The sequence below is a fragment of the Rhea americana genome, unplaced genomic scaffold (genome assembly GCF_003343005.1).
Source record: "Rhea americana isolate MKP2758 unplaced genomic scaffold, rheAme1 scaffold_67, whole genome shotgun sequence".
NCBI classification, from domain to species: domain Eukaryota; kingdom Metazoa; phylum Chordata; class Aves; order Rheiformes; family Rheidae; genus Rhea; species Rhea americana.
In genome coordinates, this window is record NW_028186834.1 from 646,572 (window position 1) to 661,502 (window position 14,931).

Here is a 14,931-nt window from a genome sequence, read left to right on the forward strand (position 1 = left end):
TAATAAATTCTTACTGTATTTTAAATTACATACTTTTCTATGGCTTTTATTGTGAAGAGTAGTAAAATCCTGATACATGGGCACTAAAAAATCTTGTGTGTCAAACCAAAGACAAAACAAAAATGATTTGTTCCTCTTACTAGAAAATACTGACCGCAAAAAAACAGTGTTGTTTGTATGATATCATTGCTTAGAAAGATCTTATTATTAAGTTTACTGGTTGATGTTATGTTTTGCACTTTGCTTTTCACATTTTCTTTTTTATTGTAGAAAGTGGAAAGGCTTGTTATTATAAGCTTATAGCTTATCTTCCATTTTATTTACTCTCCTAGAAATCTTGTTTAGAACTAAATGTTGTGCCTTAAAAGAAATCAAAAGAATCCACTGCTTTTAAAGATGACAGCTGTTGGCTTATGTGGAGACATCTCCTGTAACCTCTACGTAGCACATAGCCGCTATTTTCTTTAGTTATATACGTCGCGTTGGAATGAAATATAGAGACAGGACACGAGTCAGACAAGATTACTGCGGGAGAAAACAGAGCAGACCGCAGGAGGCTCCTCCCGCGGGCCCTTCTGCTGGACCCCCGCCAAACCTTGCCGCAGGACGGAGGAATTCAGCCCCGCGAGCGCAGGGGGAAACGTCTGCGGAACCGCTCTCCTCGCAAACCCACACSGAGCAAGGGTCTTCGTGCACTGAGAAGAAAGCAAGCTCCAAGCTGCCGAACACGCTGCAACGCACTGACTGCCARTCCCTTTAGAGTGAAACTTCTGCTCGCTGTGCGGCTCTTCTGCGAGGGGAGGAAGAAGTCCTTTTAACAGGTTTTCAGTAGAATCCCAGTTTTTCRTAAGAAATGTTCACCTAGCCACAGCCAGCCTTGTAAAAGTTAGTGATTAGTCACAGAAGATGTTATTTGARCACTGATTTTGCTTTGAAGAATATCATGCTGTAAAGCATCCAGTTAGAACCAAAACATATTTATTAAGGCCTGGAGGCAGGGACTTTTTCCCATTTGCTTTTATCAAATGTTTATCCCTTTTATCCATGCCCGTTGCCATAGCAGCAGCTCTTAGACAGCTACCAGCTTTTCGCATGAATTCTTATGCACTTGCAGCTAATAACTCAGTAGTATCAGCCGCCGTACGGTGCCGAACGCTTCCCCACATGTTGTTTTTTCTCTCCCCTTCAAGGCCAGCCGCCACGCTGGCCTAATTAGAGACGTGCTGTCGTGCACGAGCCCAAACAAACAAACAGCCGCCCCGCGGCGCGGCGGCACGGGAGGGCGACGCCGCCGTCGTGCTGGGTACGCGCGAGGGTCGGTTCCGGAGACCGGGCCGCGGCTTGCCGTCAAAAGCACCAGCGCATCGCCGCCCATCAGAATCCGGGCGTCCTGCGGACGGAGGAAAGTAACAGCACGTGGGCATTCGAGTACTTCTGTGTCCTTAAAAATGGGAGTTCAGTATCTCTGAACGACTACAGAAGTTGCTACAAAAATATCTGAGGCTGTAAGAGCGCCTGCAGCAGAAGGTACCCAAAAACGGGACCAAGGAAAGGAGCTGGTTAAAGTGTTAGTTTAGCAAACAGTAAACCAAAACCAAGCAGTGTCTATGGATACTTCTTGGGAGACATACCTACAAATAGCTCCAGAAATTTCTTGGGAGCATACAGCGTTACTTACTACTCGCAGTACAGCAATCTTCTCGCAGTTAATTTACGCTAGGCACTCCCCAACCACTTCACTTAAATAAAAGGTTTTTTTGCAGCACTTCTGATATAAATATTCAAGGGAAGATCACAGGTAAATACAGTAGAACAACAGAATGGTAGAACGTAACAGCAAGGCAATAACAGCCAGAGCCAGACAGCCCCCAAAAGCCACGAAAATGGCCTGCAAATGTGGAACATCTGGTATAATTTGAACTATTTGCCTAAAAAAGGCCATAATATGCTTTGCATGTATGCAAAGTAGGTGCGTATCATTTGTCCAATGTATATGCAAAATGATGCCTATCATTTATCCAGAACGTGCAATTTTGATCCAGTCTACTGGTTGAAATCACTGGAAGAATAAGAGCAGGTTTTGCTCTTTGGGCTTTGGAGAGCAGAAGAGCCACAAATTACAGCCAAAAAGATAATTTTATCCTGAGGTTTTATCATCAAGATTTATTGCTAGAAAATATTCTGAGTGAAAGTAGGTCCACGGTAGAGCCAGAAGGATGTGAGGGAGTTCCCGTGTTTTGGCCCTCTCTGTGATCTCCCTTGGAATAGATCTTGATAAGCTAGTAATTGTAAGTCTGTTAATTATAGAATAGCGAAAAAGCAGGAAGCAAGCTGTCATCTCAGTTTGCAACTCAAAGCAACATAATTACAGTTTTATTATCAGAATAGTCCTAGCAAGGAACCCCCATCCTCATTTACACCTCACATTAAGTCTCCCTGATTTCTTTTGCGTTTAAAACACGAGGACACCTCTGGGACACAAATATGAATCCTGCCCTCGCTGCAGTGGGGACTTGTAAATCCCTTTCCGTTCTGTGCAAGGCGGCAGCTTCCAGCAGCCAGTTACTTTATACCTCTGTAAGCCGAGTTCTCAAAAAGAGCTTCTTCAAAGTCCCCAACAGCAGTAGTAAAATCCGGGCGGTTTACAGAAAAGCCGGACAGCTGTTAGGTCCTCAGTGGCAGACTGCACATCTTAACAGGGGCAACAGGAAAACAAAGCGTTACAGCTCTCTAAATTCCCGAAATAAATCCACACCTGCAGCTACTAATCCAATCCGCACAGAAGACTGAAACAGCTCATGCAGTCTTGACTGCAAGGATTTTGCACACAGCGTTGTAGCAAGGGTTCCTCCTTGCAGCAAAGAAGTGATTAGAAGGTGTACGTTTATCTCAAAGAGAAAACCCACCCAGCTCTGTGTCAACAGCACTTCTCCGGTTCCATCTTCTAAACAACTTTTAAAAAATTAACTACTCAAGCCATTCTAGCTTTCTGCTTGAGAATCATATTTTTTTAACTTACCTTGGAAAACCAGAGATACACCTAAGATGGACATAACGGCCATATTTTTGATGTATTTAGAGGTCTGGTTTTAGCATTTGGGAAGACTTTGACATGGAGCAGGCATAGTCATGCCATCTGCTTGCTCATCTCCTCTGCGGCTTGCAGCACCTCAGGCTCTTCCAAACTTTGGTGCTTCACAGGCTCTCTCCCGTGCCGTTGTAGTCCAGAAGACTCCTACTGCTGACTTATATCAGAAAGTTCTGTGTCTTAAAGAAAAAAAGACATATGGCACAAAGCACAAGCCAGCTGCGTGCTGACTTCCATTACTGGCCAAGGTCAATATTCTGAGAAAAAGATACTTTAACTACCCAGATCAAACCAAAGTAAGCCTGAGTTCGAATCATGGTACCCCCAGCTCCCACTGGAATCAGTGCAACCTTGCTGCTTAGCTCAGTTGGACCAGGCGATCACATACAGGTAGCACCATTAGAAGCATTAGGAAATAGAAACGTCTAAGACTGTTATTTATTGCAGCCATAACCTAAACTCTGGATTCCAGCAAGGAATGCTTATGCTAGTCACATCCTCATAGATACAAAGAGATTTGGTGGGAAAACCTGGCAATTAAAAGGGACCAAAAGAAAAGAAAAAAAGAAAAAGCCAAGGACACTAGTTGAGTAAGTTATTCTCAATAATTTGGGTAGGCATGACTTTAAAAAGTAGAACAACTATTTTGGAATTATTTTAATGAAATGTTTCCAATTATTTAATATATGTTTTTAGATAATTAGAAACATCTAATTTTGGATCCAACAAAATACTAGGCTTAGTTATAAGGAAAGAGCTCTCTTGCACCCACGCCTGGTACAGAGCAATTTCAAAATCATTTTACCTGGAAAAATATAGGAAACCAACAATACATTTCAGTTGAAGAGATTTATTCCTTTTTTTTTTTTTTTTTTTGGTTGGGCCACCAATCTAAAAAAATCCATTATCCACACAGCTCTACTTCTTTGTCTTACCCTCAAGATTTTTTTTCTTTTAAAGGTCAGCATAAGCCTACCACAAGTTCTTTAATGAGAAAATTGCTTTATCCACTTTAAAACACAATCATTTTCTGGGTAATCCGCCCTTGGAAAATGAAACGATTTTTCAGAGGGAAGAAAACTGTTTTTCAGACTTGGCAGTTTATCTAAAAGAAACAATTTCCTAGGCAAAGACACAAGGGTGGTCTTACTGCCATGGAAGTTGYTTCAAAATTAGCTGCTAACTTACCAGTGGGAAAACCTCAGTGAACRTAATTATTAATTTAAACAGGAAGCACTTGTGTGGATCTATAATTATGTAATGCTGTCAGATACTAGTACCAGAAAATCTGAAAGCAAGCTAAATAACAGCATGAACAAATATTTATAGTGCATCTAAGCGATGTTAAATTACCACCGGTATAGCCAGCATCCCACTTTTGATACTTCTGTTCATAGAAACGGACACTTTTTATTGCACACAAAGTTTCATAATGGATTCAATTCACTGCATTTTCCTGCCTCTTCAGATCATGTTCCCTTCGGGAGCGTTCGTTCGCGCCGACGTAAGCGAGTGGGGAACGAGCCCGACGGTGGGGACGTCAGGCGGCGACTTCAACAGCACCCGGGTCTGCGCGGCACCTTCGGCGGGGACGGCCGCACCGGCGCGCGCCCGCAGCGGAGCACTGCGCCCGGGCAGGACTTCATCGAGCAGCGGGGGTGCAGAGCTGGAGGGCGCTGCACCTGGAAGACGTGCTGCAGTGCCATTTTAAGGGGTGTTGATGCATTTATTCCATTACGGAGCCCTTTAATGACCTGGCAGGGAGATCTGCTTCATCTGCCGAGGGAAGCCTGGAGGCCCGTTGCCATCCCGGACAGCACGGTAGCTGATTTTCAGCCAGCACAATACACACGAGCAGTTTCTGACAGAYGAGTTTTGCATTCACAAGTGATGTAAYSTTAACAGCTGTGTTAAGATCCCACTCAGCTGTTAAAAAAATGCAGTTCTCACCCACATTGGAAAATGGAGAAAACTGACAATACAGATTAACTAAGGGTCTGGTATTTCCCTTGTTCTTTTATTCCTGAACACTATTTACAATATGCGGATATAGATCAAATGTTACATTTTGACAAAGTGTGGTAATACATACACCATGCTAAAACTTAATATCTCTGCTCTACTAATGACAGTGAGCTTTAAAAGCTCTCACTTTCTGAAACAGATGGTCTACAAGCAAAGCCAGGAAGCTGACTCTGTAACATAGCCCTATCCCTATCCCACATTTTAATTCCTGATGCTGAACTCTAAAGATACCTGCAAGGTGATCCCCACCGCTCTAAAAAAATGGGATGATTTAGCTGGGTAGGCTTGCTTGTGAAGCACGGTTTACCAATAACGAAAAGCAGGATGATGATGTTTATTTGCACAGTTATTGCAAGATCAGCTTGGGTCCTGATGTCCTCCCTGTTTGGTGTGGGAAGAACAACTGCATGCAAATTTGGCACAGGTGAAACAAACTCAAACCTTGGTCAGACATGTCAATATATACCTTAATGTAACACTTATTCTGCTTACAGGATCAGTTTACTTAGCTCAACCCTTGAATATCAAAAAAATTTTAGACCTGTTACATTTCAGAAAATAAATAAAGGTATTTACCATATTCTAGTAATGACCAACGGGTTTAAACGATGGTTATCTAATGTCAATTTTGACCTGTAGTTAGAAAYAGTACAATTCAGAAGTCAAAAGCTATTTTTAACAAATCTTAATGCACTTAATATTGTGAGGACCAGTCAGATATTGCTTGTGGGAAGGGAAGGAGTAAATTAGTTTGGTGCAAGCATAACCAGCTTCTGAAATGCACAGTGAGGGGCTATCTTGAGACTCTCAGGAGGAGCTGCTCAAAGCCAAGATCTGGAGCCAAGACAGAATATGTGGGAAGATAATTTACTTATAAAAGGGAGCAATTTTCTAGAGCTTGGCACGTATGATGGAAAATACTTCAGGAAAGGTAGAGGAATCTTCTGCTAAGTGAGAAAGGCAGAAGGGTAACAAATTCAGCTTTGCTGAATCCCCAAGCAGGGATTCTTAAGGACCCTTCAGAATCCAGGCCTGGTTCAAAAGCTGGCTRAAGTCAATGGAAAAGCTAAACTATCTCCAGAGGAGACTGGATCAGTCTCTAATCCACCCACAGAGAAATGACACAATAGAAAATAAAACCTGGAGGGTGATTTCTTCTGCTGCTGCTTTTAATTTCATTTTAAATAACATTTAAGGCGTGATAGTCTTCAGGACTCTCCAGCACCTGAAGCTAGGCTGCCTGTTCACCACCTGGCAGATGAGCTCCTTCCCTGGCTCCCACCTTTCCCAAGCAGCTGCGGCGCTCAGAATGGGCACAGATCTCTTTTATACATCGGCTTTCCAACGCAACTTTTAAACAATAAGATGACATCAGAGCCTCTCAGTCCTTAAAGAAGCATCCTGGCAAGGAATTCTAAAAGACATATTTTAAATAAATTATTCTTACATTTTGCAGTTATCCATTCGGAAGGCAACAGCAACACTATCCTTTTTGGACTCACTATACTAGTATTCAACTCAGTTTGATAACCGCTAATTTATGTAATTCTTACTTAATTATTAAATATATAATATTTAACCAGAGTCTCTAGTTTATGTAATGCTCCCTTAAAAAAAAACCTACTGCTGCTGCCTTATTTTGTGTAGCTTTACGTTTAATTTATGATGTGACTCTTGAGTAGCTGCATACACTGGTAACACGACCGTTCACAACTAGAGGAACAGTGTGTGCAGGACAGCCACGTCGAACTGGAAGTGGCACCGTCTTCTTCTGCAGAGAGCAAGTCATTTCAGTGTTCCCTCAACCAACCAAATATGTTTTATTTTCCTAGATTGTCAGAAAGCTAGTGCTAAAAGTGTAATGGCTTGTGCAGTCCTGTGAGCATGAAAGCCTTCCTGTCGTATCATACTGTACTCTGTTGTGCCTGCACATTGTGAAAAATAGCTTCATAAATGTCTCAGCTCATATTTCAGAAAGAGAAATTGGTTCATTTTGCCTCTGTCACTGCAATTTTTTTAAGTTAGTATTGTATCAATGATCAAAATAATAGTTATCATATATTTTCAAAATACACTGGAAAAACTGAGTAAGGTAATTATACTTTCTACAACAGAATCTAATATCTGCATTCAAAATGTTTCCAAATGTTTATTTCCTGAATCCTCTACATTCTGTCTGTAAGACAAAAATAATGCCAAAATAATCTAAACTTTTGGTAATATTTCAAATTTGTCTGGAAATAAAGCAATGCCAAGTCCTGGGACAAGAAACATATCTTCTAAAAAGCTCCAGGATTGTTCTTGTGCCACACAAATAAGACCGATCAGAAATCTTATGATCGTGAAATTTCCAGAGAAATTTTAATCATGGTTGTTCATTCAAACTAAACTCTCTACAATTTTGCCCATTATTAAAGCTGGACTAAAACAAAAAGTGAAAACAATCATCTTACCTTATGATACCCTAATCCTACGATCAACAGAAAAATAGTGTGAAAAGCTCAAAGAAAGCTCCATCAGCAGACCAGAATGAAATGAAGTATGCATAAAGACTTTGAAAAGAATAAAATATGTAAAAGGAAAAAATACAGTGCTCCAAACTTTAGAGGAAACCCTTTGTAATTAGAGCAAGGGTAAATAGACACAGATGATTTTCATAATGAAGCATTTGAAACAAATCTATCTCTTCTGTCATTCTCTAGGCTGTATCTGAGGCACATCAGGGACMTATCTAAGGCCTTACTTCATGTGTAATATGCCAAGGGTAACCTGCACCTTAGAAAAGTTCTGTGAAGTAAAGTCACGCAGTTAGGCAGAGGGCCAGCAAAGCACTTAAGCATCTGTTACCAAACTGTCCCAATGCAGTCCTAAAAAATGTACAGGACAACTCAGGAAGGACAGTGCAAAAGTGACTAAAGAAAATAGATATTAAGCATGTTAAGTTCTTTGCTAGACTGGGAATTTACACATTCCCCAGACTCAATGAAAGAAAAGTTTACTTAACAATGTACACCTATTGCTGAAAGCTTCTCCTTTCTAATCTCTATTTTTAAACCAGAATACCTCCAGGGAAGAGTTTATTCGACAAGACTCCAGCRCCTTCTGCAAGGAAGCACAGGAAAAAGTACTGCAGATGTCAGAAGGTGAACACTAAGTCTTTGCACTCTGTAAACACACTGAACACCTTCCAGAATTCTTTCCCTCAGTCTTTTGGTTGCCATTATGAAAATGTGGATTATACTTTTGCAATCCCCTATCTAGATGTTACACCAGAATTTGTCTCTCATCCAGAAAGAGAACCTACTTCAAGAAATAGGAAACTGTTGGCCAAGCCCTTTCATCAGAGGTATCTGCCGAAATCAGTCAAAAAGCGACATAGCCCCGAGAACCGATTAAAGCCACTCACAAGGATTTCCATGAAAAGCCAGGAATACAACGGTGTYGTTAACTTTACTAAACCAGCAGAAGAATTAGAGAGAGCAAAAAGGCAAGCAGACTATTATGAATACTCATCGTTTCATCCGTTGCAGAGCCCAAGTCAAAGAGACTCGGAGAGCTTTGCGTACTTTTTCCCAGAGGACTACTTTGAAGGGATTCGGACAAAACTTCCACCGATGTGACCAAGTCCTGGTGGCCTAACTTCCGCCAAATCCGCCAATCTCTCTGGAGATTTGCCACCAGATTCTTGCCAATTCCACCATTGGCTTAGCATGTGAAGTTGTCCTTGGCAAGCAAATGGATGAGGCGATTGACATGTGTCTTTCAGATTTGCAGCTCAAGAATGATGTGGCCTGGGTGACTGCACTGATAGCGCTTTTGGAAAATGAATGTGAAAGAAGAGTGCTAGGAAACAGATGTAAACTGTTTCATGTAGGAAACCAGCCATCTGCTAGCCAGGAAGAAATCCTCACCGTTCTCCGGTGTCCTGCTTTCTGTAATGGCAATGGACAATGTACAGAATCGGGCTGCCAGTGCTTTGAAGACTGCAGCTCTTACGACTGTAGCACTGCCAAAAGTAAGTAAAAAATTCTGTTTGTTCCTACCCTACCCATCTTTCTATGGTATTACAGTTATTAGGTAGAACATCTGCACGGAGTTGTTTGTTCTTCAAACGGTGTTACCAGTAAGTATTTGATGAATTAGTAATCAGTTTTTAACCTTGAAGAGCTGATCAAAATATCTGGTTGACTGGTCCTTCACTTTTTTGCCTCAGTAACTTTTTAAAAATGGATTTTACAAACCCCTTAGCAAATTGGTTTTGCAGAAGTGATTTTCTTTACATCTGATCTATCACTGGCATGCCAACAAGCAAGCTTCTGACAAAAAATGAGGGTCTTGCTCACCTTTTGGTCAATACTCATGTCAGTACTGCATAGATACTTCTTTTTTTTTCCTGATCAACAGAGAATAATCTCTGAAAATTAGTTTCAAACACTGTATTAGTAAAAAAAAATAAAAATAAAAAAAAGTGACAAAATGAACATGTAACATTTTCAGAGACATAAATAGCTATAGGACATATTTGAACTTCAGACTTGTGCATTCTACAGACTTGGTTCGGCAAATATTTATGAATCACCTTATGTTTAAACAGGTGGACATCCCACTAGATTTGTTTCTTCTTTACACTTTAGCCTCTCAATGTATAAATCCAAGTCCAATGTGAGTATTCACAGTGCTTGAAACTAAGCATGTGTATAAATGTTAGCATTAATTTAACAATTTATGTCCTGCTTCAGCAAACTGCATAAGCTTGMGCTTGCAGTTACAGAAAAGTACTGTAGGCATACAGCTGAGCTCCTGCAGCTTAGTAAGTGACAGCATTTCAGCTAAGCTGAAATGACAAGGTTGCTCTCATAGCCCATCCCARATGTGCGGGAAAACTTTTTTCTATGACGCTTAAGCTAACGGATATTACTTTGTGTTCAGGACAGGTAAAGCTCATATATATCTGGTCATTCACCATAGCTTAGCTGACACATCAGAATCTGAGAAAGCCCCAGAACCCAGCTGCACATCCAACACTTCCAATGCATTTACTAGTAGGATGGGATCACTCGTGCTTCAGAATAAGCATGTTTCAATGTGCCGATTTAAAATGGTGAAATATAGTCCAGCATTCGTTTTTGTTAATCAAGGCCAAACTTTAGAGGATAATTTCATAAATCTGGAAAAATTCTCTAATTCACACAGAGAACAACCAACATCAGTGACTGAAAAGTGATTTGAGCGATCTTGTAATAGTTGTCCAAACCAGAATTCAGTGATTGAGGTAGGGGAGCTGCTTAGACYGGATTTTAAGTTTTTATTTTACTCAGATTAGAAGATCTTTGAGTCCTGTCACTGCCCTTGTTTCCCCTTCTCTCCAGTTGAGAAAACTGCAGTGGATGGTCTTTGCTTCAGGATTTGTCTCTTTTGGAAGTCTGTGTATTAGAGTGCAAAATACGTCAAATTATTTCCTCCAGTTTTCGAAAGAGCCTCACCAGTGCTGGCTCAGCAAGGATAGTGACTTCTCCTAGCTGACTCCTCTCACCAGTCATATTAGCCTAAAAATACTTCTGTTCAGCTTCTCCCACACTTCRCTTGAGTCTCCGCTGAGTGACAGATCTTTTCACCTTCTACAAGGCTTAGTTTTTTAGTTACATGCTCCCTGTCAGAGCAGCACTGTATTTAGTCTGGTCCCTGGGGGAAGGAAGCCTGACTTCAYGCTTTCGGGGCCAGGCACTGGGACCTGCAACAGAGCCACAGAGTAACCATCAGGAAAGTAGAATTTCACTTGCTGTTTGCAACGCCCTAGTTGCTGGACATGAGTTCATTAGTGTGGCAACAAAACTAAAACTCGCATCTTCAGCACTGTTCCTAACAAATGACAAAAGACCCCTTCTCCAAAATTCCTGTGCACTCTTCTCATAATTTCAAGGCAGTATTTTATTTAAAAAGTGAAACATGCTTGTTCTATCACACTGTAAGTAACTACATTACATCAACTTAAATACTGTCTGCGCTCATAGCCATACAGCTATTTCACTTTCTGTTCTTGTCTGTTTAACACTTTATTGCAATGAAACYCAGCTATTGCATGTAAAGACTTTAAGATGTAACATATGTTACSGAGACAGCACTTCACAGATCTTATTCATCCAGCCAAAAGGGACATAAATGGTTAAAATGCTCCATGCATGGTGTATATAAGCCTAAAGTCATCTTTCCAAAGGCCTCTTTGTTTTGCCCTGCACATTTTCTAACCGCAACTAAGAACTTGTATTTTTGACTACTATTTGCAAAATATTTTCTGCAGACATAAGCTTTTAGTGCAAATATTACTTTTTATTTAAGAAAACCAACAGACCACATTAATAATTACTATCCAAGAGAAGAATGCTTTCTAGCCAGCTTCTGGCTGGAAGAGAAAATATTAAATAAAAAAGCAGAACAAATTCCCATTTTGAGCCACTAGTCTATTTTTCTCTTGAGAAAAAGCCAGTGGCATAATTCTGTGATGCACAGACATTCCTTCCCAAGGGTGTACCTGACCTGGGGAACATTTAGCATTTGTTTTTCTTTTTTCTGCCATACTAGTGAGATTATATGCTGCCCTCTCATCAACAGCTATCAGTCTCCAGAGATGAAAGACAGCAATCACTCATGGTATAGTCTACCCCATAAGCACTCACTGGCCCCTACAGGTTCGTACAGCAGAGAAAGGTGGTGAAAAAGAAAACATCCGAAAGGCACAACAAGCTCTTATTAAGGTCTAATTAACTTCAAATTCTAAAATGTCTGCACAATGTAGACTTACTTTTTCCATTTGCAATCTATCCACTAGCTTTTACATGGCAAAACCCTACCATGCAGCACCATTCAAAAAGGTAAACATCCCAGCCCATGCAACCCTCTGAGCTGTCTCTGCATGAAAATAAGGATCTTACAGAGGAAATGCTAATTCCCAACCATTCAATGGTAGACAATAAAACTACTGAGCAATTCACTGCTTTCTACATCCTTAAGACCTGAACTGGTTGCAAACATTTATTSAAAATATTTCACAATCTGTTTTTCATTAAAATGGAAAAATTGCAATTAAAAAAGCAGATGCTTAAACAAACATACCTAGAAAAAAAATTGTCTACAAATGAAAAAATTCCATCAAAATCTGTAGAACAATTCACAATGYTTTTAGAGTTTGTTTGTCAAGAAAGGATCCTTTTAATTTAAAAACCTGGGTTTTGCTTGGCTGGATTGGATTTTTTTTCCCAAAAATGAAAACACAGGAAGTAAAGAGGATCCATCTCCTAACCAAATTTACCTAGAACATCACTGTATTTACAAGATGGGAGCAACACTAATCTGGAGAGTTGGAAAAACTTTCCACAGTATGGGTTCCATAAATACACAACACTTTAAAGAATATACCTTCAAATCTGTACGTTGCTATGTTATGACTTGTCCCCAAGCATGTTCCCAAAACAGTCCTCACGTCTTCCAAATGATGGATGGGTAGGAGACAATACGCATTTCTCTAACGTTAGTGCTAACAGTTAGAAGGTCTGAACTCTGCCCCACAAATTAGCCTTCCATGGCTCTTGGAGTCCCTTTTGAGAACCACTTTCAATGGTATTAACTCCTTACAGGGAGGGCCAGTAATTTAATCTGGATAATTTGCCTTTAAGTCTCKATACTCAACATGAAACTTCATAAAGAATAATTAACAAAAGGATGTGTCTTTCAGTGTYCATTCCTCCTCCTCTGCCAAACATMCTGGAACTAATGCTAGACTGATGAAATACCAGTATGTCCTGCAATGGCAAATAGCTCTAAGATAGCTGCACTGAGTGGCCTCACGCCAGAGAGCCCAGTAGCGAGCAGGACCTGACTGATGGCTACTCCATTCTTTACACTACGAGTTTAGAATAGGGAGGACATCCTGGCTGGAAGGGACTGAAACTGCAGGGTAGAAGTCTCATGTTTCAGGAGCATGGCATACATCTGTATATTTAGTAACATGCAGAAAAAGGCATGGRGAAGCATCTGCAGTTCAAGCTGACTTTGAGCAAAACTGGAAAAAATCCCACAAAAATAAAATAAAATAAAATAGAAGTAAYGACTAACATTTAATTTGCAGAACTTTCTCCTTTGTCTTTGCAATAAGCAAAATATAAATTGTAGAGAGACTGAGAGAACGCTGCAAAAGAACTGGTTTCAGCATTAGCTGTGGACAGGCAAAAGTACTGTCAGTCTAGAATGAGTGTGATCAGCTTATCGAGTTTCATATACTACAGACCACTTTTAAATTCATTTCTGATTGATCTAGAATATACATTTTCCATCCCTATACTTAAAAATGCTGAAAGTGTGTACCTAATAAAGGACTTGATCTTGAAGCTGCAATGTAAAGCTGATCCAAATGTCGACGCAGAGGTCAGACCCCCTACAATGAAAAATAAAATCTTAGTTCTGGCACTTAGACATTACAATCCTTAGCAAAGGTCAGCTAGTTAGTTCAGCAGAGACGAGGAAGACATAATCACTCTCGTCTGAGCTTCACCTTTAGCTGTTCTTCATTTTGGAATGTTATTCACAACATTCTTTAAAGATATTTGCTTGTTTTCATATTTCACAGTCAGAAATGTTCCAAATAGATAGCATGTGATATAAAACCTATTTGCAGGGAAAACTGCTACAGCATCAATGATGTGTTTCCTAAACAACAATTGCAAAGACTCTGCAAAAACTCAAGTCCTGTTGACTGATCAATAAAGCCAGGCTTTCACACCAGAAAAGCTCTTAGAGATAAATTAAGAACAATCTCAGAAATATGTTCAAAGGGGAACCGTCTGAGCTCCCCCACTCGCAGGCCAGCATCCTAACCTGACCATGACTGCTTAGGCAATCATCACCGTGCAAGGACAAACAGGATAAGCTTTCAGACTTCTCTACTAATAAGCACAACTTCTGCAGTAAGGGAAGAAAAGGAGTAGAAATCAAGAAGAAATGGACTATGTTTCTGCAGAAARTATAAAACTGGGGTACACTTTGCTYTTTTTAAAAAAAGACRGGACCTAAAGCACAGGAAAAGGTATACTGATTTTGGAAACGAGCCATCTACGATAACATTTAAATTTTATTGTTAGGAAAAAGTTATAGAGAAAAAGTTAGATGAGTAATGAAGGAGAAGGAAACTCCTTGTTCTGGCCATATATTTTCCCATTAGCTGCAAAACAAATCTCCATCTAATTTTCTCAGATTAGAATTATATATGTGAATTAAAACTCCCCCAAGATCAAGGAGGCCATCAACATAATTCAAATATCCTTTCCAAGGTCACCCAATCTCAGCTACGCTGCCAACACATAATAATGTCTTCTGCCACTGTTTTTGACCAGCACAGAAAAAAAGGGTGGCCAGGCAGCATTTTTTAGAGATCAGAATAAAATCCATAACATACCTAGAATAATTTAAAATGAAAACACGTAAACAGAGAATAGAGAAGAYGCAAAGTGTTGCTTGCAGACAGACTTACGCCTCTGCACTGTCTGATTCCAACAAGGAGCTGTCCAGGTGGCCGCAGCTATAATTATCCTCAAATGAAAACTGCAATTTGGAGTTGAAAGGCACCTCTGAAATTTGGCAATGCTCCAGAAGCTTAGACTTTCTTAATGTTGCTTAACATTTCATAAAACCCCCCAGCACCTGTATAAGGTGCTTAAAATGTCATTACCACCTGTAATTAAATGCAGAATCCAATTACAACAGATAGCAAATCAGGTTGATGCTTAGAATTTGTATATATTGACCATGTTGATTATAAAAAAGAATCA

At 40.2% G+C, this 14,931-nt stretch overlaps 1 protein-coding gene across 1 annotated transcript in view; it reads left to right on the top strand.

The window, feature by feature from the left end:
• LOC146586628 (von Willebrand factor D and EGF domain-containing protein-like) overlaps positions 1 to 14,931 on the top strand; it is a 170,874-nt gene that overhangs the window by 68,455 nt on the left and 87,488 nt on the right. Inside the window, 5 exon segments of the mRNA XM_085320959.1 lie at positions 1,191 to 1,412; positions 4,557 to 4,650; positions 4,653 to 4,746; positions 8,172 to 8,769; positions 8,771 to 9,128. Of these exon segments, the coding sequence (XP_085177085.1) occupies positions 1,191 to 1,412; positions 4,557 to 4,650; positions 4,653 to 4,746; positions 8,172 to 8,769; positions 8,771 to 9,128 (1,366 nt within the window).